Below are 23,406 nucleotides of genomic sequence, written 5' to 3'. Positions count from 1 at the left end.
TCATTAAAGATAAAATAAAAAAAATGCTTTCATTTAGATCTCAATAGATCTTTACTCAGTTCCGGATCCTACACTCGATTGAACACAATCTTGACAGTAAGATTGTTTCGATGAAAATTTTTACCCACAAATAACATTTCACTGATAAATAACTTTAAAAGCTTAATTGTTAATTAGGTATCAGACAACTGTATCAAGCTGGTTCTCGTTACTCTAAAGGAAAACATGCATATGTAGGTTTATTCTTGTTAAATTTCTTGTAAATGTTTGTGCTAAGCTTGTAATAAAACCAGGGCAAAACTTCTTAGGTCAGCTTTGCAGATCAGTCCTTCTACGGTGTTGTAGTTAACACGCCAATATACAAAAAAAAATTCTTGTGGAACTTGGAATTCTAATGCAACCTCGATCTACGGTTTCTTCGCACTTACTGAGGGCCAGCAATTATCTAAGTGATAAATCCAGTTTAAGCTTTTCCTCTTCGCTTTTTATCTTTAGCATGACAGGACGGAAAATACGTGCACTGTAAGTACCTCCCGTTGTCCCCATACAAACCCTTAGAAAAGTTTTCTAAGGCTTTGTATGGGACAAAGGGAGGTACTTACAGTGCACGCATTTTCCGTCCTGTCATGGTATGCATTGTAAGGCATTGAAGGATTCCAGCCGTACTTTTCCATCATCTGATCCTCCAGTTTTCTCAATTCCAGCAGCGAGTTGTGCTTGGATGTGAAAATACTGTGCACAGACACACCAAATAAGGCTACTGCTGTAGCCAGGAACGCCAACACTAGAGCTTCGCCAAAAACCATGATTGCACACCTGAACGAAAAAATAGCAAATAAATATTCATACATGCTTTTTCCTAGGTCATCCATTGATTAAAACTCATCTTACCGCGATGCAAGCGTGAAGCGTTCAAGTCTCGCGTGGGTAGAGCTCGTGAAAAATTAAGACGTGCATGCGGAGACGAAATAGACCAGTATGCGGTTTTTTTCACAAGATTGTCTATATCACCATAAATAGTTTCGTGTAAATTTCAGTCTGTTTAATTTGCATCTTTTCAAGTCCATTCCCCTGGGTGGACGCTTCGCATGTCTGAGTTTCACTTTTGGAGTTTTCAGTTTCGACTAGTAAGTGAGCTTTTCGATTGTGCGTTGTAAAACCAAAACCAAAATAATCACGAAGGTCAGTCAGAAGAAACGAAATACCATTAAGAGCCAATGAAACCTTGAAAAAAAAACCAACCAAGCTGCCTAAGGCGCGGGAAAACTCAGACGACCAGGTTGTGATGGTTTTAGTTTTGCAACTAATTAGCTGAGATGGTGGTGCGAGTTTTCTGGACCAATCACGAAGTGAAGTTCAAGTTGGTGAATGAAACTTTGAACTTAAACTTGATGTAAAGGAAAAACAGAGCAATCATTGATTACTGTCGACAAACAATTAAAAATTGCTCTATTCATTCTATTCGCTTTTGTGCATTTTCTTTATTCATTTACTGTCCGCAATAAATTACTGAAGAAAGAAGACACTCGTATAATGTACGCAAGCTATTGTTTGTGCTCATCAACCCTTGATTACACTCAAGAAAACGCCCCCGAATCACCTTTTTCGCGAGCTTTACTTCTTCTAGAAGGAAAACAGACAATTGGATACCAGTGATCCCTCAGAATATCTACTTAAACATCAAGTTTGTTTTGTTGTTTTTTTAAGTTCGCTAGCATTAATCTGCATAAATCACAGCCATACTTTGAAAAAAAAAAAAAAAAAGACAATAATCGTCTGTCGCTAATTTGTTCTTAACCCGTCGAGGTTTGTCTGGCCAAGTCTAGCTGTTATAATGCTACGAAAAATGGATCAAAGTGGTACGATGTATTCGGTCCTTTTCTCAAGTAAGCGTATCTGGATCAATATCAGTATCTGTATCTTTACGACCAGTTTTTTTAAGTTCGGATTGATCTGATTTCGTTTTTCATTTGAAGACCGAAGAAAGATGACGTATTTACAAATATACAGTGCGGCTGCTAATCCATAGACAATCAAGACACTTATTGGCAAAAGCTTTTAGCTTCGTCTATTGTCAACCTTAAGGCGCTGAAAGGAAAATATTTGCTTCAGCCGAGAAAAACAGTGTTTATTTTTTTCTTTGCATATTTTCGACGGGGTTCATTTGAGGTCTACACGAAATAAAAGTGAGATCAGAGTGTTCGTTTTTGCGGTTTACTAATGGTGGAAATTTAAAGGTCTTGTTTGCCATCTGTTTCTATTTTATAGACAAGTCGGTGGCACATTTTTCATGTCTCCTATGTCGTGACCGGAAGCGAGTTGTGTTACCTTTTATGACGTGCATGAACTGATTGCGAAACGCGTGATTGTTATATGATATGATATTGAAAAAAGATAGAATTACAAACAGATAGGATTGATTTAGGAGAGAATACCACGACGTGTACCGAAAAAGCGAAAATATATTAAAATCTGGTGAAAATCTTCAGACGCGTGAGTTTCCTTTGTCGGCGAGCACCATTTCCCGACAAAAGTGGCGACCCTGCCAGGACACGGCTTAAAAGAAACAGAAAATTAATCACAGAAATCACACTGACCGCGTGGTTTTATCAAAAACAACAAATGGCTGAGCTTGAGCAAGCGGTGAAAAAGATCGACGCAAAGCTCCGAATGTTGAAATTCACGACCGAAGAAGTACCTAGAATTCGAGAGAAGAAAGAACTGAAAGCGTTAGAGCGATTGCAAAAGGATTTGGAAAAACAGCTAGACGGCGTTCATGAACAGAAGGTTCAAATACAAGCGCTAAAAATAGAGCAAGGAGACGACCCGAACGACGTGAGAGAATGGACATTGGAAATCGAAGGGCAAGTCGACGTATTCGAAAAACTCGCCGATAATGTGAGAGTAGAGGCAAGGAATCTACGAGAGGAGGCTTTACGCGAATTGAGAGACGAGGAGGAAAAGAAAGAAGAGGAGAAAAGGAATCGTCGTTACGAAGAAGAGTTGAAATTCGAGGAGGCAAAATTGAAGGTCAAACGCGACCACGTAAAGAAATTAGAAGAGGATCGAAACAAATCTCTAAAGGAGAGTGGCGCCAAGTTACCCAAGTTAACCATCACTAAATTTCAAGGAACCCGCCTCGACTGGTTGAGGTTTTGGAGCCAATTCGAAACTGAAATCGATAAGGCTAGTATTACACAAGTAGCGAAATTTTCATACCTCAAAGAGCTTCTCACCCCCAAAGTTCGTGCATCGGTAGATGGCTTGCCTTACAATACAGAAGGCTACGGACGAGCTAAAAGCATTCTGACAGCAAAGTACGGGAAACCGAGCGAAGTGTCCAACGCGCACATGCAGTGTATTATTTCCTTACCCACCATACAGGGATCTCAGCCAGCAAAAATACACCCATTCTACGAGAAGCTGTCAACTAATGCTCAAGCACTGGAAACCATGGGAAAAATTCAAGAGATAAATGGCTACGTTCGAGTTACCTTGGACAAACTACCTGACATCAGGGCTGACCTTGTCCGTTTGGACGACAACTGGCAAGAGTGGGGATTTCCTCAGATGTTAGAGTCACTTCGAAAGTGGTGCGAAAGAAATCCGTTGCCTTCATCCGAAGAACCAAGCAGTGGCAGAACCCTGCCGCCTAAATCCCGAGACAAATTGTTTAACTCGAGGCAAGACGAGTGGAAACCGAGACTATGCGTTTATTGCAAATCTAGCGGACACAAGTCCCTCGACTGTGACAAGATAGTGGGTGTGGCACAGAGAAGAAAGCACCTCAGTGAGAAAGGTTTATGTTTCAACTGCACTGGTACCAAACACCGAGCTGCTGAGTGTCGTATTGTGAGAAGTTGTCAGAAGTGCAACGGCAGACATCATACTTCAATATGTGACAGAGATTCCCAGCAGATGTTGCTAGCCACCAGTGAAGGAGCAGTCATTTACCCAATCGTGGTTGTCAATGTGGACGGCGTAACATGCCGTGCGTTACTGGACACTGGGGCGGGAAGCTCGTATGCCTCAGCAGCACTTGTCAAACGACTTGGAAAGCAACCGTCAAGAATAGAGCACAAGAGAATTGACATGATGATGTGTTCGACAAACCAGAAGATTCAACAATACAACGTTAAGATTGCAAACACCCATGGGAGTTTCGAGATGGCAACCACAGTGAGCAAAGTCGATAAAAGTGTCCTACTGTCGGTGCCCAACCCAAGATATTCGGAAAAGATCAACCAGTTCACCCACCTCGAAGGAGTAGTCATGGATGATGGAGACACGAAATCGGAACTACCCATCCATCTGATACTGGGGGCTAGTGAATACTCGCGGATAAAGACCGACACAAAACCAAGAATTGGAAAGGCCGGAGAACCCATAGCTGAGCTAACCACTTTAGGCTGGACAATGATGTCGGCCGGAAAGGAAGCACACCTGAGCAGTGTTTATCTCACCAGAACGTCGTCCACTGATTACGACCAGCTATGTAGTCTTGACGTGTTGGGCCTTGAGGACAGGCCAAATGGTGATCAGCAAACAGTGTACGACGATTTTAAAGAGCAACTCAGACGAAGCGATGAAGGATGGTATGAGACGGGGCTACTATGGAAACATGGTCATGATCTCCTCCCAAACAACGAGTGTGGAAGTCTACGAAGACTCGAAAGCCTGATAAAGAAATTACAGAAAGAGCCCAACCTTCTGGCCCAGTATGACGAAGTCATTCAAGATCAGTTGGCGAAAGGGATCGTAGAGAAGGTGTCTTCAGACCCAGTGGGAAGAGAGTTCTACATCCCACACAAGCCTGTCATCAGAGAGTCAGCAGAATCCACCAAGCTGAGAATCGTGTTCGATGCGTCAGCGAGATCAAATGAGAAGAGTCCCTCCCTTAACGATTGTTTGGAGACGGGGCCACCCCTTCAGAACCTGCTGTGGGATGTGCTAATAAGAAACCGTCTGAAGCCAGTGGCGTTGGCAGGTGACCTTAAGCAGGCCTTCCTGCAAGTACGTATTCGACTAGAAGATCGAGATGCTTTAAGATTCCACTGGATAAAGAACAGAGATGTATCAAATGTGGAAGTGTTGAGATTTACCCGTGCATTGTTTGGCCTGGTGCAGTCACCGTTCTTGTTAGGGGGAACACTGCAGCAACACCTGGAAAGCCTAAAAGAAAGACACCCAAAAGAAGTGGAAGAGATCCAAAAGAGCCTGTACGTGGACGATGTCATTACCGGTGGAGAAACCAAAGACAAGGTGCGCAAACTAAAAGAAACAGCTGTCGCAGTCTTTGGGGAGGCGCAGTTCGAACTACACAAGTGGCATTCCAACGAGCCAGATCTGGAAACGAACGAAGAACCGAAGTCGGAAGACGAGAGACAAAGTTATGCCAAGGAACAACTTGGAGTTAAAACCGGAGAAACCAAGATGTTGGGGCTACCATGGGACAAGACGGAGGACACCATTGCTGTGAAGTTTCCAGAAGCACCCCCAGAAGTGACTAAGAGGGAAATGTTGCGGTTCCTCGCTTCAATTTACGACCCCCTTGGCCTAGCGTCACCAGTATCCCTCGTGGGGAAGTTCTTGTATCGAGAAGTTTGTGACCAACACCTTCCATGGGACCAAAGCGTACCCGAACACATCAGAAGGCAATGGCAAAAATTCCAGAAAAACCTCCCAGACCACCTTCAATTCCCGCGCAGTTTAGCAGGCTTCCAACAAACCATTGAAGCAATCGATTTACACGCGTTTGGAGACACAAGTGGGGCAGGATCAGCAGCTGTGGTATATGCAGTGGTTCATCAAGCTTCAGGCGTGAGCAGAGGATTGCTGGCAGCGAAATCGCGCTTGGCAAAAAAGGGCCTCACTATTCCTAGACTGGAATTAGTATCTGCGCACATGGCGGCAAACCTCGCCGAGAATGTGAAGAACGCCCTAGAAGGCCAGCCAGTTAGATCAGTCCATGGATGGCTGGATAGTACTGTGGCCCTTCACTGGATCAGAGGAGAAGGGAGTGCCTACAAGCAATTTGTGGCCAACCGAGTGAACAAGATACGAGAGAAAGAGTACATTCACTGGAGGCATGTTGGTACCGACCAGAATCCCGCTGATATTGGCAGTAGAGGTTGCCAAGCGGACAAGCTGAGAGAGCTGTGGTTAATGGGTCCAAAATGGTTGACAGAGCCTGATCGTTGGCCAGCTGAAGTATTCACAGAACCGAGCAAAGAAACCGAAGCGGAAGCTAAACTCGCAAAAGAAATCTTCGCAACTGCTACAGAGACCAAGGATGACTTCGATGAAGTTTTGGAGAAAAACAGTTTCTGGAAAACGGTACGGGTGACAGCATGGATAAGGAGATTCCTGAACAACTGCAAGTTGAAGAAAGCAGTACGACTCAGTGGTCCTCTAACAACAGCTGAGACGGACAAGCAGGTGCAATGGTGGATAAAGAGGGCCCAAGCAAGCTATGAAATGACGGAAAAGTTCAACGAGGACAAGTTGACCCTCAACCTACAGAAGAACAACGAAGAGTTGTACGAGTGCCGTGGTAGAATTCAAGGAAGCTATCCAATCTATCTGCCATCAAGTGCAGTGTTGACAGAGAAGTTGGTTCTAGATGCACATATCCTGACCTTACATGGAGGAGTTGGACTCACGATGGCCTTCATCAGACGTGACTATTGGATACCTCGATTGAGGCAGCTAACCAAGAAAGTGATCAGGGGTTGTTTTGGATGTAAAAAGTTCCGTGCTGTGGCATTCCAAAGTCCACCTCCTGGAAACTTGCCAGTTGACCGCACCATGGGCTCAGTTCCTTTCCAGGTACTGGACGTGGACTATGCCGGCCCAATACCATACAAAATCAGTAAGAAGAAGGAAGGTAAAGCCTATATCCTATTGTTTGCCTGTAGTCTGACCAGAGCCATCCACCTGGAGCTGTTAAGCGATCAGAGTACAGAAGAGTTCATTAAAAGCTTGAAACGGTTCATAGCCAGAAGGGGAAGACCACAAAAGGTGTACTCCGACAACGGAAAAAGTTTCATTGCGGCGGCGAAATGGTTGAGAAGCATCATGAACGACGAGAAGATGCAGGATTACCTGGCACACCAGCAGATCACGTGGCAATTCAACCTGAGTAGGGCACCGTGGTGGGGCGGTCAGTACGAGAGGTTGGTGGGGCTTGTAAAGCGGGCCTTGTACAAGTCTGTTGGGGGAGCGAGGCTCACGTGGAGCGAGTTTGAGGAGGTGCTCCTAGATGTGGAAGTTGCATTTAACAACCGCCCCCTAACTTATCTGGAAGACGATGTCCAGCTACCCACGCTGACACCAAATGCCATGATGTTTGGCCAGCCCAATCTGTTACCAGAAGATGATCCAGTTTCGATCGAGAGTAAAGATTTAAGGAAGCGAGCCAAGTATCTTCGACGCTGTAAGGATGTGTTGTGGGCCCGATGGACCGGGGAGTACATCAAGAGTTTGAGAGAAAGACATAACCTCAACCACAAGAAAGAAGAACCACAGATTAAACCCGGAGACGTCGTTCTAATCCAAAGTGACGAAAGAAACAGGGAAGTGGAACCTCGGAATTGTAGCAAAGCTCATCAAGGGGAGAGACGGTGTTGTCAGGGCAGCCAGACTGAGGGCAGGAAAGTCGTTCCTGGAGCGCGCACTCCAACAGTTGTACCCCATGGAGTTGTCATGCGACCGATATCAGGAGCCTCAAGACCCAGAGTCAAATGTCCTCAACCCCAGAGCCAGGGCATTCACACCCAGGAGAGCAGCTGTTGCCGCAGCGGAGCGTATCAAAGACATTGCCAGACAAGACGAACAATTAAGTTGAACCAATGATTTTCTTTTTGTGTGTATTTGTTACCTCCGGTATCAAATAGGGGGAGAGTGTCGTGACCGGAAGCGAGTTGTGTTACCTTTTATGACGTGCATGAACTGATTGCGAAACGCGTGATTGTTATATGATATGATATTGAAAAAAGATAGAATTACAAACAGATAGGATTGATTTAGGAGAGAATACCACGACGTGTACCGAAAAAGCGAAAATATATTAAAATCTGGTGAAAATCTTCAGACGCGTGAGTTTCCTTTGTCGGCGAGCACCATTTCCCGACACCTAGTGTTTTTTTTTTTAGTTATAAAAGGACGGAAGAAAGAACGAGAATTTCCGTTGCCCGTTTCAGCGAGACTTTTTTTGCATGTAGCAAAATACAGGTAGTGCAAAATCTTCAGATTTCGTTTTCGTCTGGAGAGAGCCCTCCAATTTAATTTATCTAAACTCTCAGGAAACCATCAGAGCGCAAACTGTTTACATGCTGAATATTAATTACCTCGCAAACTACACGACAGTACGTGACCAAAACATGTTAAATTTTCCCGTTACGCTGTCTGCTTCTTTAAATCACGATGGGGGAATAATAGCGATTTAACAATTACAAGTGAAAAAACTCAGCGTGAAAACTAGCGTCTTTACTAAGTGAGAGGCTTACCCAACAGAAATCTGCAAGTTAGAACAAAGTCTGCCATTTATTGCCTGAGGTGGTGGGGGTGGGGGGAGGGGGTTTTGGAAAATAGAGGGGGCATCAGTCGTCCCTAAAGTAGACTAAAAGGAGGCTATATAAAATTAACTTCCAATAAGCGAGGATCATAAGACTACTACAGAGCTTTATGGGGATCAGGTAAATTTAATCGTAACAAGACCAAAATCCCCACCCCTCCCCTCCCGGGCAATAAATAACAACCGGTCCTCAGCATAATTATTTTCAGAAGAGTTGTAAACTGTTGTACGAGTATATTTTCAGAAACCCGTTTGTCGCGTTTCTCAGAAGAAAGCTGGCCGTCAGCTGAAGGACTACTGAAGGTTCTCATTAAAGATAAAAAAAGGTTTAATTTAGATCTTACTAGATCTTTACTCATTTCCGGATCCTACACTCGATTGACCACAATCTTGACAGTAAGATTATTTCGATGAAAAATTTTTAACCTACAAATAACATTGAACCGATAAATACCTTTAAAAGCTAAATTGTTAATTAGGTATCACACAACTGTATCAAACTGGTTCACGTTACTCTAAAGGAAAGCATGTAGGTTTCTTCTTGTTAATATCTCGTAAATGTTTGTGCTAAGCTTGTAATAAAACCAGGGCAAAACTTCTTAGGTCATCTTTGTAGATCAGTCCTTCTACGGTGTTGTAATTAACACGCCAATATACAAAAAAATTCTTGTGGAACTTGGAATTCTAATGCAACCTCGATCTACGGTTTCTTCACACTTACTGAGAGCCAGCAATTATCTGGTTGAAAAATCCAGTTTAAGCTTTTACTCTTCGCTTTTTATCTTTAGTTGTATGCATTGTAAGGCATTGAAGGATTCCAGCCGTACTTTTCCATCATCTGATCCTCCAGTTTTCTCAATTCCAGCAGCGAGTTGTGCTTGGATGTGAAAATACTGTGCACAGACACACCAAATAAGGCTACTGTTGTGGCCAGGAACGCCAACACTAGAGCTTCGCCAAAAACCATGATTGCACACCTGAACAAAAAAATCAAAAATAACTATTCATATATGCTTTTTCCCAAGTCATTCCATTGATTAAAACTCAAGTCTCGCGTGAGTAGAGCTCGCGTAAAAATGAAGGCGTGCATGTGGAGACGAAATAGACCTATAGGTGGTCTTTCTCACGGGATTGTCCATGTCACCATTATTAGATTTGTAGAACTTTTAGTCTGTCCAAATTTGCATATTTTCAAAGTTCCATTCCCCTGGGTAGACGCTTCGCATGTTTGAGTTTCACTTTTGGAGTTTTCAGTTTGGATTGATTAGTGCACTTTTCGATTGAGTGTTGTAAAACCAAACCCAAAATAATCACATCTACATAGGCAACTCAGAAGAAACGAAATACCATTAAGAGCCAATGAGACCTTAAAATAAAACCGACCAAACTGCCTAAAGCGCAAGAAAAGGCGGACGACCAGGTTGTGAGGGTTTTAGTTTTGCAAATAAATAGCTGAGATGGTGGTGTGACTTTTCTGGACCAATCAAGAAGTGAAGTTCAAGTTGGTGAATGAAACTTTGAACTTGAACTTGATGCAAAGGAAAAACAAAGCAATCACTGATTACTTTCGGCAAACAATTGAAAATTGCTGTCTTCATTCTATTCACTTTGGTTCATTTTCTTTAGTCATTTACTGTCCGAAATAAGGTATTAAGGAAAGAAGACGCTTGTACAATGTACGCAAGCTATTGTTTGTGCTCATCAACCCTTGATTACACCCCCGAAAACACCCCCGAATCACCTTTTTCGCGAGCTTCACTTCTGTTTTGAGGAAAAGAACGATTGTATGCTAGTGTTCTCTCGGAATATCTATCAAAACAATAAGTTTTAAGTTAAGTAAGTTATTTTTTTTATTTTTAAGTTAGTTAACAGTAATCTGAATAAATCACAGCCATACTTAAAAAAAAGACTCTCGTCTGTCGCTAATTTATTCTTAACCCGTCGAGGTTTGTGTTGCCAAGTCTAGCCAAGTCTAGCCCTTACTATGCTTTGCACAATGGATCGAAATATTACGAAGAACTCGCCCCTTTTCTCAAGTGAATGTATTTTTACAACCCTTTTTTGTAAGTTCGGATTGATCTGTTTTCGTTTTCCATATAAAGACCGAAGAAAGATGACGCATCAGTTTACGAGTAAACATCGCGGCTACGAATTCATAGTCAATCAACATACTTATTGGCAAAAGCTTTTAGGGTCGTCCGCTCTCAACCTTAAGGCGCTGAAACGAAATATCTGCTTCAGCCGAGAACAAGAGTGTTTTTTTTCTTTGCATATTTTCGACGGAGTTCAGTTGAGGCCCGCACGAAATGAAAGCCTGAGATCGGTGTGTTCGTTTATGCGGTTTACTAATGGTGGAAATTTAAACGTCTTGTTTGCCATTTCTTTAGTCGGCGTAACTTACCTTGGTAAATGCAATAGACAGTTCTTTTTCTTAGAATACAGCGAAGAGTCATATTGCATCTTCATGAGTAGTTATTGAGGATTAAGAGAGGTCCTTTGTCTTGACTTTACATGTGGTAATGGAAACACTAAAAATTGATCTTATGCGTCGGAGCTGTTTGTCGATCCGTTTGCTTGTTTAGAAATTTTGGATGACCACCGTGGAAAATTCGTTATTCAGTTAAAAAAACGCTTTGCCTCAAGCACGAAAGTTATTCTGCACCATATTCTAGTGGCCAGAGGTTGCAATTTTTATGGGGGCTAGATCTTATTTTAAGATAACAAACGGTCAGCCCCTTCCTCATATCACCCTAACGAATTCTTACTTCACTTCATTGCTGTTAAGCAAAACAACTGCCTGTTCAGGCTTTCTCACAGCTGAAACACTTTTTAGCTTCAAAGAACAACAATGAAAACATCTTCCATCAAGATCTTAGCGAGGTTCTAGCTTAACGCTCGTTTAATTTCTCAGGGATAATACTCACTGAGCTCTTACGCAGTTCATTTTCAAATTCAATAATCTAACATGACCGTTTTATCCGCTAAATGCCCGTAAAAGCGGCAAATGCTTGAAAAAATTTATCCGAAATAATAATGAGCAATGCTTGACCATTTTGCAACGATTATACCCAAAAATTATCTTACCTTTTCCCAGGATAAGCTTTCTACGCAAAATCAACCGCACACCCGACGAGATGTATTGTCAAGTTTGTTTTTATCGATCGTATGATCAATTTCTGTATATTTGAATACTAATGAGGCATAACAACAAAGGAAATTTCCGTCAGCATAAACTGAGGTAATTAAAGTCACGTTTTCTTGCTGTTAACATTCCTAAAACTGTGCACTAAATCATAACATAGATTAGAAGCACTAAAATATTCTTCAATGCTTATCGAGTATATCCTTTTCAGAAAACACTCACCAATTCAATCCCACAGCATCAACTGATAGGCTCTTCTCTCAGTCATTGACTTGAGGCTTACTTTAATTTACGCACTGAAACGAAACGAACTGGAAATCAGTGGAGTTTGCAGAAGTAAACACAAACTCTGCTGCGCGCGTGAACGATGGTTTTACAACGTAAAATGATCCTTATTTTACAAAAATCTAAATTAGAAACGTTTTCATGATTACGAAACAAACTAATCCTTTCAAACATGGAACAACCTCTTTCCAATATCAATACATTGTCTAGCAGGAAAGCGATGCGATGCAATAAAAACATCAACACAGGAACACTGTTCGATTTACATAAAATTATGAGAGCAGAAGTTGAAAGAGGTATGTGGCAGAAATAAAGGGACGATCACGGCACGCGTGATAAAAATCGAGAAACTTGTTACACCAACGGGCTTTTAGTATCGGCATTCCCGTCCAGTTTCATGCAATCTTGGGGTGTTGCGAACGTTATAGGGTCTAAGATTTCTCTCTCCTGAGGTAGTTGCCTGGTAAACGATTCTTTCTTCTATGTTCTGATCTTTTACAGCTGCGTCTGAGATTATTATGAATATAGCTATCCTCTTGTTTGTATTCTGTCGATTTTTGCGGGAGTTAGTTGTTATTCCCATTTATTTCCTTAAACAGACAGTATATTACCTTCAGACTGGGTTTCCGTCGAGAGAGAAAGCCGTGAAACTTATTGAAACTCTCAGAAACAATCAGCGCGCAAATTGTCTTCATGTTGAATTTTTATTACCTCGCAAAATAAACATCAGTACGTGACCAGAACACCTTGAAATTGCGAAATTTTATCGCCAAATGCTCTGCTTTTTGTTGATTACAAAGGGGAATAAAAGGAAATTGACATTCAAGGGTCAATTGCAAACCGCAAGAAACAATCAGAGAACCGCAAGAACTCAGTGCGCAAACTCATAGCGTGACCTAAAGGTTGAATTGCATATCGTGGAAAAAAATGCAGTGAAAAGAGGCTGTTTTAAAAAGCATTTAGATAGGCTGGCCAGTAACAGGTGCAGTAATCTTTTCCTTGATAACTGCAAGAAATCACAAGCTGGCCACAACAAAGCCTCAGCTTAGGACCAAGCTCTGAGACACGACAATGTAACCAGTGCCAGACCCGTTTCACAGCCCTCTCTCACCCTCATATTACCCGCCACCTTGAATCGCTTCGTTGCTTGTGCCGCAACACTTATGACACTTATGACAGACACTTAAGGCCACAGGAAGCCCATACAGAGGGTTGTACTGAGATAACTGTTGTATCAAAGTTTCAGGGATTAAAATGCATGGGAATCTTTTAACATAATAAAAAGTTATTGTAACGAATTTCAGTCAAAAGAACATGGTCTCCTGTATTCAGTGATCTTCTAGGTTTGATGGCTGATAGTTCACAAGTAGGAGAATGGGTTCTTGTCATTTTGAATTAATCTAGCGCGTTAAATAAATAATTTTTAGCGGGAATTGAACAAAAATACCCCATCCAGACTCATCCCAACTTTGAATCTTTATTCCCCAAACTTCCAATAAATTCGTCTCCAGGTTTTTATGCGCGACCTTGAATTTGCACGTGTAAGAATCAAGTAATTTGCATTTTATGGTTCCTCGTGGTCTGAAGTGATTCACTTCTCAGACGAAAAAGAACTACGAAAATTGTCAATGAATCAAGTCCAACGTCTAAATGCGGCCGGAGACTTCGAGGAGTCACTCGCTGCATTTTGCTCAAAACAAAACAAAAGGTAAGAATGACAATATGTTTAAATTTTAAGTTGTTGTCCAAGTGGCGTAGTGTAGTTGAGATAATTTTGAATTATGGGTGAAAATGTTTCGAAGTCGTTCTCATCAAGCAATGGCATACTGACATCTTCGTTCAAAAACCGAAATTTTCACAGAAGATTTTATTTATAGATTTTGAAAGTAGGACCGCCTCAGTCTATAGGACTCGTGAAGACCGAAATTCATCACTTGGCGGTAAATTCAAACAGAGTTAAAATTTGCCTAATGCGTGAAGGCCAATTCCTGGTGAATTTTCACATAAATGTGGTTGATGGGCAGAGGAATCAAAATTGAATGTTTGAGCTCGATAAAATACTTAAGGTTTCAATAAACTGTCTTAATTCTTGAATAAATTTTTTCACAGTCTGTGGAACATACCTTAAGATCAATAATACTTATTTTATCATATTGTCCCTTGCAGATTCGAGGGAAGTATTCAAAGAAAGCATTAAAGTTCATCGAAAGTAAATCAAAAGAAATAAGTCTCGCAAAGGTAAGCTATAGCATTTAGTTTGTTAAAAATAGGTTTAAATTGTGTACTAGGGGCTGTCCTTCCCATGACAACTCGCGGTAATATGTGACACACCAAAGTTGACAACCGGGCAAAAAGATTACTAAGAAATAAGAGTATATTGAATCAACATTGTCGAAGATATTTTTTCTAGGATTATGTTTGGGCAGCAGAATTTTTTCATTCCACATGATAGCTTTTTGACATTTGTGCAGCATGGAAGACTTGGAAAGAAGGATATAACTTTAACCTCAGGAAATCTAGGTGTTTGCCGATTTATTAAACAAGGCATTGACATCTTTCGCTTGTATGTTTTGGTTTACCCATTTCAGGTCGTGTCGTAATACTCAAGAGAAATATTCATTTCTAATTTCCTCTTATTTATGTGGGTATGTAGGTATATTTACAGAAGATAAAGCTGGCAATTCCCTAGAGATCTGATGATAGGAAAAAAAAGCATACAAGTTTAAGATAAATAAGGGGGGGAGGGTAAACTGATAAAGAAACTGTGGTGCTGCGTCCATGGGGGGGGAGGTATAAGATAGCTTGGTTTTATCAAGTTTGCAATGTGAATTCGTCAACCTTTCGTTAGCTCTTTCGCTCTACAAGCTAAAGAGGTCTTTGAGACCTTGATTTAAAGTTATGAAGACCATCGTGCGTGAAGGAGGCTTTTGTTATGAAAAACATTAATTATTAAAAAGATATTACGATAAAATTACAATCTTAGGTAATTAATTTAAGGTGATCGAGGCGTTTACCAATTCATTCAACAGATAAATAGTTTTTTTTTGCGAAGAGGAATATCAAACATGACAGAGGTGTTTTTGATAACGAAGATCACTGGTTAAAACAAGTTCTCAATCCTCAACTTACCACATTCAAATAATTATTTAGGAAGCGTTAGTAAGCCTGAAATGAGAGGTGATATGAGAATGATCCCCAAATATATTTGGGGCAATTGTAACTATCGTGAAAAGCCATCAGTATACCCAGGCACCATGGCCAAGTTGGAATGATTTCCGTCTTACCCTCTACTATTCTTAAACAAAGCTGTAGTCCCAAAGGCAAGCAACTATCGTTTTCGCCATCGTTTTCTTTATACAATGGGACTGTGCGGAAATCTTGTCACCATTTTTACAAGAGTAGTAGATGGAAATAAAAAATTCTCAATGACATATGATTGCGACATCTTACCAACAACGCAGCTCTAATCAACAATTTGTGAACAAAAACTTCTTTGAGTTTTTGGAAATTAGCTTTATCTCTTAAAATCCTTAACCTATTAAGCGCAAAATGGAACGTAACATTAATTTTGGTGTGTTAGCGTCCTTAGTTAAAATATTTAACGGGAAAAAGTTGAACTAAATTACGACTGAGAAAGATTTCCGCACAACCTTCACCATTCTAAAACAGAGCCGTTGTCTTAAGGGTTATCTGCTGGTTTTCACTCCCAATCTCAGCATCAATTTTCAAATAAGCACTTTTGGACCATTGGGAATTAGCGCTCTATAAATACTGTATATTATTATTATTATTATTATTATTATTATTATTATTAATTTTCCATATTGCCTGCCGAGCATTTTTAAAAATAATTTCCGCTCTGACAATTTGGAATGAAATCAAACCATCTTCATCGCAGCACGTTTTGGTTAACAACGAATTGATATCATAAGGAGTCAGTCACGACAATTAATTAAAAGGTTAATCGTAAGATATTTTAATGGAGAAAAACGAAGAAATAAAAATTGGAGGATTTTTTGTTTACACATTTATCTTTAGATGGAGCTGAACTTTAGAATCACTTGTAATTACTGCTTTTTCATTTTCATAATTTTTCAAGTTTAAACAGATTAATTTTTTTGAGTTTTAAAATTGTCTCCTTTTCGACTGCAAAGAGATTCGACGAAAGATATAGCATGTATTTTCCATAAATTACATTCCTACATATTAAAATAAATTCTGTCAACTCCTGCCTTACGAAGCACCAACACCAGGGTAATCACAACGGCCAAGGAGAACAAATGTAAACGCTAAAATGACGGGAAAACCAGATTGACTGAGTTGTCATTGGTTTTAGTCTTGTATCTGATTGGCTCAGAGGGTGGTGCGAGATATCTGGACCAATCACGGATAGAAGAAAAGCAAAACCAAAGCCATTTCCGGGTACTTTCGATAGTTATTTCAAAATAATTATATAAATAATTATTTGCTCTATATGGTCCTAACGTAGCATTTGGACTCGTATATGAAATGACAAATTTGCCTTTTGTTTTCTCAAAATATATATACAGTTTGTCAATATTTTGACTCGCTTTGTTCAAAGTAAATTCACACGACAAGGGAAAAGAAATTGACAATAGTGAAAGACCATTGAAGTGTTTGTTATGAGTTACACTAAGCAACCGCACTGTAGGTTATTGTTTTTATGTGGTCTTGCCTTGCAGTACCTTATCCTGGATTACTTGGCATGAAGTGACTCAAAGTGCTGCTACTTACCCTGAATGGGATACAGATTACCCCCCCCTCCCTTCCCCCCCCCCCGATTTTGTAGAGTTTCCTTGACATTTTACAGGTATCCATTTAAACTCCTAGATGGAGAGAGGCTTGCATTGTGGAAGTTAAGTGCTTTTCCCAAGGATGCATCACGATGCAAGCTTCTCGACCCAGAGTCCAGTCCACTAATTAGCCCAATGCAATGTGTCTTCCGTAGCGCAGTGCGTAATCGACTCTTCTCCACCAATAATCTCATTATCTAACAATCGCGTTTTCTTTCCTCAGTCAAACGACAAGCAAGGACCTAAAGGGGATAAACTGCATGGATATGAGCAGAAGATGATGAAATTTCTTGAAAAGGAAAAGGGACTTTCAGGGTGGCTTCTCTTCAATTAAACGGTAAGATTAATTTTTTATTCAAACAGGGATACTGTGCGTGGCGTGTAGCATGAAATTTTTTCGCAAACTTTTTCTACAGAATGACAAAAGTGTTCTGGAAACAAATCTTTGAGGCTCAAGGTGACTAAAATTTCTCTTTGTGTTCTAGTATCAGAGCTTTAAAAGGAAAAAAAACTAAGTTAAATTTTAAAATGATTAATCTCAAAATCATGCGTGGAAATGATTCGGAGATGAAGGCATGTATTTCGGGCAGGTCCGAAAGAATAGGTTTTTATTTGACTGAAGGTAGTAAATCTTCTGGGACATTTTTTTCCGGGGGAACTCGTTTTTGCGCATCGCTGAGGCTATCTGCAAACCCGAAAAATAGTTTGCAGAATTTTCTATCTTCATTGTATTTATCGTTATTTTTTTTCGCCAAGTTTCTTCGTTGCATTTTGAAATTGCCTCATTTATGCAAAATGTTATGACATTTTTTGCATTCTAAACGTGCAAACTACATTTTTATCCATCCATCGTGAAAATGAAATAACTTAGTACAGTGATTGTAAAGCAAGACGTTGTGCAAGGTTTACCAACAAAAAGTAGGCAAAAGGGGGACAAAAGAAAACTGAAAATAATTTGGTTTGCGAAATAGCAAATCGCTATGCACGGAAAGTTTTTAAAAGATGAACTTGTTTAGGTGGAAGAGAAAAAGGAGGAAATATCCTCAACGAAAGAAAGCCGGTTCTCGGTTCGTAGGATTGAGAAAAGGCGACTTCGATCGTAGAAATACTTGCCGATACCACAGGAAACGGCGAAAAAATGTTAACTTAGCGGGCGGTGAAAACGATTCATGATAATCAGAGTCTATTGCCATCGATCTCTCACTGGTTCTCACTATAGAAGTCATTACAATACACAAGTCTAAAAAACTTTGAACATTGTCGACGCCATTTCTATGATAAAAAAAGTTATAGAAAATGGAAAATGGAAAATTTTTAGTTTAGACTGCAATTCGCATTTTTTGAAAGTGTAAGTATAATAGGAAAACAAATGGTTAAGTACCTCGTATTGGAAATTATCTTTGACTTTCGTTGCAAATTTCAGTGTACGTTAAAAAAGAATGCAAATTTCTGCTAATTCTTTCCTCCCCAAGTATTCACATGAAGCTCTCACGTACTCGTTTGATTTGTTGTCATTGTACAGAACCAAGACTAATTAATTCTTCTGTTCTTTCTTTGCAGCTTGCTTGTTGCCTAAAGTTTCAAGTCAAGACTCGAAGAACAAGAACGAAAAGCAATCACACAAGCGACAGACAAGTTTACTGCAGAGTTAGACAATGGTTGAACACAAACTTAACTCGGTTCCCCTTAAACGAGATTGCTCAAAACGAATCGTGGCAGATTGTATGGTTTAATTTCCAAAATTTACTCGCAAACAGTTAAATTATGGAGGACGAAAGCAAATTAGTTAGATTTTATTTTGAGAATTTTCGTTAAAATTTAAAAATTACCTCACTAAGTTTTTTTTTGCAATTTTCGAAGAAATTCAGGACGAGTTTAAAACAAAAATGTTATTTTTCTGCACACTTTCCTTGGTAACAGTAATTCAAAATTTTTAATTTACCGCCAAATACGGACGCTCAAGAGACGCATGCTCTTAGTTTTTCCAAAAAAAATTTATTGGCTCTGTAAGTAACATATGTTCAAATGTGGCAAATTTTCCCGCCAAAAAACTTAGAAAAAATACGGTGCTCAAAATACGCGTGCGCCGTTTTTTTTTTTTTTTTTAATTTTGGCTGTTCTTATTTGAATACAAGTTCGTCTTCATTTGTGTTGTCATTTTTTCTGTAATGGAATAAAGTCTGTAAAACAAAGAGTTTATTTTTTTTGTAGTTGTCTTTATTTCATTCATTAAATAATCTAATATACAAAGTTTTTGTCTTGCAATTCTTTAATTAGTTAATAAAAATTCTATTAAACGATCACAAATGTGTGAAATAAAATTTATTTGTATATATTCTAAGTTTTTTGGCGGGAAAATTTGGTTGAATTTGCACATAGTTTTCCCTGACAAGATTTTCGACAGAAAAATTCAAAATGGTTTCCCTTAAAATTTTCCGCCAAAAGTTAAGTGAATAGCATCTTGTGCAAAATTTTCAAAGAAATCATTTTTGGACTGAATCTCGTTCAAATTTCTTAATGCAAAACTAGATTCTTAGCTTACTTCTTGATGAAGTAAAATTTTTTTCAAGCAATAAGCAAATTCTCACGGCTTAGAATTCTGATTTTTGAAAGTTTCTACACAAGATGTAAACACGCTATTACAAGATCTTTCCAGCCATCGGATTTTTTGTTTGATACAATTTAATGTACAGGACAAATCTAACACAAAATGATCGATATTTCTCGCCAAATGAATACCGAGACCAAAATAATTCTGTTTTCTTTTCGATGCTCCCTGAAAACTTGTGTTTTGTTTTTTTTTTTTTCTTTTAGGTGACAAAAGTTTACACAATTAGATAACTTCTTAGTTTCACCTATCTTTTCCAAATTATTGAGACAAGAATTTAACCGAATCGAGTTTTACTATTCACCGATAAATTTTCCAAAAGATTCCTTACAGTCCTGTGTTACATCAATCGATGGCTGAAAAACGTCTTTCTACTTTACAAATCAAATACAACGATAAAACCCTTGACTGGCTCAGAGAAAATATCCAAGTTTTAATATTTAAGTCAAATGTTACTAAAAAAAAAACCAACGAAGTAATAACCTTGCAACTGGTTATACAGACCAAACTCTTCAAACAGTCTTGGCATTCTTCAATTTTTTTTCCCCATTAGGAAAGTAAACTTCTGATGCACTGAAGACCGAAGTTAAGAAGCTAAAAAGTTCACTTCCAATTGTCTGAGGCTGAGGAAAAATTTATATGCACTGTAAAGAACATATTTTTCCGAAACGGCTAATGAGATCCTTCTAAGTTTCAAGTTTTCAGCTGATTTCAGACCCCAACTTATTTCGCGAATTACTTTTCATTAGCTCGAAACTTTCACAAAATAGCCTGAGCTCAACACGAATTACACTATCTTGTTTTGGTAAAATGTGACAGTCAACATTTTTAAATGTTACATCTGCCGAGTTATTTATGAAATAATTATCAGATATTGCAGCTTTCGTAAGTCAATGTGGTCGTTAAAAAAAAGGGAAAAAAGGACGCACTTAAGATCCAAATCTTCCAAGCAAAATTACGTTTTCTATGTGTTTTTTAATCATAGGCTTTGCACAATAAATCAAAAGTTCTGCGATGGTAAATGGTCAATTTTTTGGTCTGTATAACCATTAAATGAATCAAAACCGTCTTAGAAACATTTCTTTAAGTCTCTAGAGCCAGTCATAAGTTTACCCAAAACTTGCATGAGGACAAGAGAACGTTGGAAACTGGGGTTTCCGTAAACATTTTATAAAAAGACCATTTTATTTCATTAATTTAAAAGCTATTCTGCAGTCAATGGTTCAGTTAAAAAAAAAGTCGAGTACAAGTCAATTGTGTTGAATAGCCTTCATCAGTTGCGATTGAGGATTGGTCAATTTTGATCTGAGGTGAAATTAATTTGTTGATGGTAACTTGTGGATGCCCGTTTTTGATGGCACCTAGCCGTTCATGAACCTGCTCGTTCTAACCAGAAGCCAGCGCCAGCTTATAGCGTGTCACTTTGACATGTATTGAAGATGTTTTATATTAAACAAAGAGAAAAGTTTCAGTGTGGTTAAGTTGACATTGACATTTCTCGTTGTTGTTTGTGTTCAGTCAATTTTGAAGAGGGTTTAGCAAGCGAATCACGTTGATCAGTAAGTGTTGTAGATTGAAAGTTATATACAGAAAAATTGCTCTAGATTTCTAAGTAATTGTTTTGTTTTATCGAGTGGAGATTTTATAGGAAAAAAGTAAACAATTCAAGGTCTAAATTGTCAATTGCGTTGTAAACTACAGTTACATTCGTCTTGGTGAGGTCGAGCTGTACAACAATTTGTTCAGAAAATCTGTCATTATTTGTAATTATCTGTTAACTGCCATTCGTTGTTGTTTTAAATGCAGTTGAGGTCTTCAACCCCTTTGATAAATCATGTGTCGGTATTTCGTTCGTATACGTGCACGTGGATATGGAGCGCGTTCATTTAACCATTGTGTCCAGCGGTAATGTATTGTCTATGTAGCGTAACCGAAGTGTTGCCGTTTCTAAATAAGTCGTACGTAGATGGCTATTCTTTTGCGAAAATGAAAAGAAATTTAATATTTTTTTTATACCAATAATAGGTTTTGGTTTCCAATGTTCTCTTGTCCATTGCAAGACGGATAAATAGTCAGAAATGAAATTTAAGTGAATCTTTCAAGGTGGCACAGACAATTTTTTTGACAAAATGTTACCCAAAATAACCTCGTTCAGGAATCCTTATTTTCCAACAAATAAAGAAGCAAGTTAAAGCAAACTGTTTCTTTGGTAACAAAGGCCACAATATTTATTTATAGAGCATTTGTAAATCAATTTGGTTTCTTCGTTGTTGGTGTGGATACTTTTCCAACCAAAGCCGAAACGTTTTTGATAAATGGCTTCTACATCCTCGCTGTTTGCGATTCACCAGGGCAGGAAATCTATGCTCGTCTCTATATTCAGAGTTTCTTGGATTGACGTTTGTCTTTCAGTGCCACCTTAAAAAATCCACCATAGTAACTTAACCCTCTTTAGTCGTCAAGACTTGACAATGGTACCAATCACTACCGCCTACATGAAGGTCAAAGCTTAAGGAAGCTGAGTCATGCCAAATTCAATTGTGTAAAGTTGGTGGGAAGAAATTCTCAATAAAAAAGATTTCTGTATCCATCAAATTTTCTCGGGACACAACATGCAAACCTCCAGAAACGCGAGAGAACGTTAATGACCAAGTCCCGCTTGGTCAGTTTTAGATCTGAATTTGATTGAATGCGAGCGTCGGGCGAGTTTTCTCGACCAAACACTGAGCGCGGTATGGTATAACTAAAACAATTCCGAAATATTCTGTGGCTAAATCTTTTGAATCGAATGATCACCCAAGACTTGACCTTTCGGTAACTCTGCAATATCAGTACCATTTAAATAACATTACAACAATATTGAAGATTTATAAATTCTTATCTTTGCCGAGTTTCTTCTCTATTATGTTCCTGTTTGTCCTCCTGAATTCTTTTTCTTCCTTCCTTTTATTTAATCTCATGTTTTCCTGTAACCAGAAATAAGCAAAACAACATTTAAGTCGGTTGGCCAACTTTCAAATTTCAAGTATACATACCACGGACTTCAGAGTAAAATGAGAGATACAAAAAAAAAAGTTCTTATGGCAAAACGAAATTTATTTGTCTATGAGTAAATTTTTAACAAGGCTTTTGCAAAGCGTAACTGCCACAATACCCCTTCGCGTTATAAATAGCCGTTCCTTCAAAACTCAAACGCACGTGGCTTTTTTGTAATGAATTTTAATTTTACGCAAGCAATCAGCTTCTTCTTTTGCTGTTTCGAAACGTGATTTATTTGGATTTTTGTCGATAAAATTTCCGCACAGCCCCGTACTACATTATGCATTCAGTTCTTAGATAGAGAAAACAATGACAAAAACAATAGATTGCCATTGGGAAAACAGATTTGTTTTACAATAGTATGGGGCTGTGCGGAAATTTTACCTTTTTGTCTCTCAAAATACCAGTTATACAGCATTGGTTTAAGAACACATCTAAGAAGTTCAAGGTTCCAAATTCCGAACAAAATGAAGAAAACAAAATTTATTCGAAGACAACACCTAAAGCGCTGAACGAGTGCACACGTGTCAGAAAGTTTGATTTGATGATTCGCCAGCAGTTACGGGAATGAAGTTACAGCAAAAAACGAAAACGAAACTCACCTTCGGTTGAAATAACGTTCAGTTATGTCCCCAGCTCCTAGCCATTGGCACATCAAGTACGCCCTTGGTTAAACTTTCCCTACACAGTAACACGACCTCACCCGTCTATGACCTGTTTGGTTTGAGGCACATTCTGCAGTTACACATGAATATGGATTAGAAAACAACAAACCTATCACTGAATATTATGTAATAGACTTGGCGCAATTTTTGTTTGCACGCATTTTGAATATGCAAATCAAACCCGAAACATATTCAAATAATCTCACGTGGCAACTTTTTAAAATAATAAAAAAATTACAGTATAAAAAAAAAAAACTAAAAAGGCGCAAAACCAGTGA

At 39.1% G+C, this 23,406-nt stretch overlaps 1 protein-coding gene and 2 long non-coding RNA genes across 3 annotated transcripts; 2 read left to right on the top strand and 1 right to left on the bottom strand.

Annotated features, from left to right (window-relative positions):
• Positions 1-635: 635 nt before the first annotated feature.
• Positions 636-11,773, bottom strand: LOC113685955 (uncharacterized). Its single transcript, XR_003447604.2, has 4 exons — positions 11,660-11,773; positions 8,135-9,552; positions 1,243-2,297; positions 636-816 (listed from the first exon to the last, which is right to left on the bottom strand). It is a non-coding gene; the product is annotated as an uncharacterized LOC113685955 (long non-coding RNA).
• LOC149045989 (uncharacterized) lies at positions 2,623-8,067 on the top strand. The gene has a single exon (XM_089207827.1). It carries the CDS (start codon positions 2,623-2,625, stop codon positions 7,852-7,854), a length of 5,232 nt encoding a protein of 1,743 aa, XP_089063953.1. The 3' UTR covers positions 7,855-8,067.
• A 1,732-nt stretch (positions 11,774-13,505) lies between the features above and the next one.
• Positions 13,506-21,711, top strand: LOC149045988 (uncharacterized). Its single transcript, XR_016186716.1, has 4 exons — positions 13,506-13,710; positions 14,169-14,240; positions 17,040-17,153; positions 18,377-21,711. It is a non-coding gene; the product is annotated as an uncharacterized LOC149045988 (long non-coding RNA).
• Positions 21,712-23,406: the final 1,695 nt, after the last annotated feature.

The sequence above is a fragment of the Pocillopora damicornis genome, chromosome 5, assembly GCF_964200805.1.
Source record: "Pocillopora damicornis chromosome 5, jaPocDami1.2, whole genome shotgun sequence".
NCBI classification, from domain to species: domain Eukaryota; kingdom Metazoa; phylum Cnidaria; class Anthozoa; order Scleractinia; family Pocilloporidae; genus Pocillopora; species Pocillopora damicornis.
The sequence above is the reverse complement of the archived record's forward strand: the minus strand, read 5'-3'. Positions and strand labels throughout refer to the sequence as shown.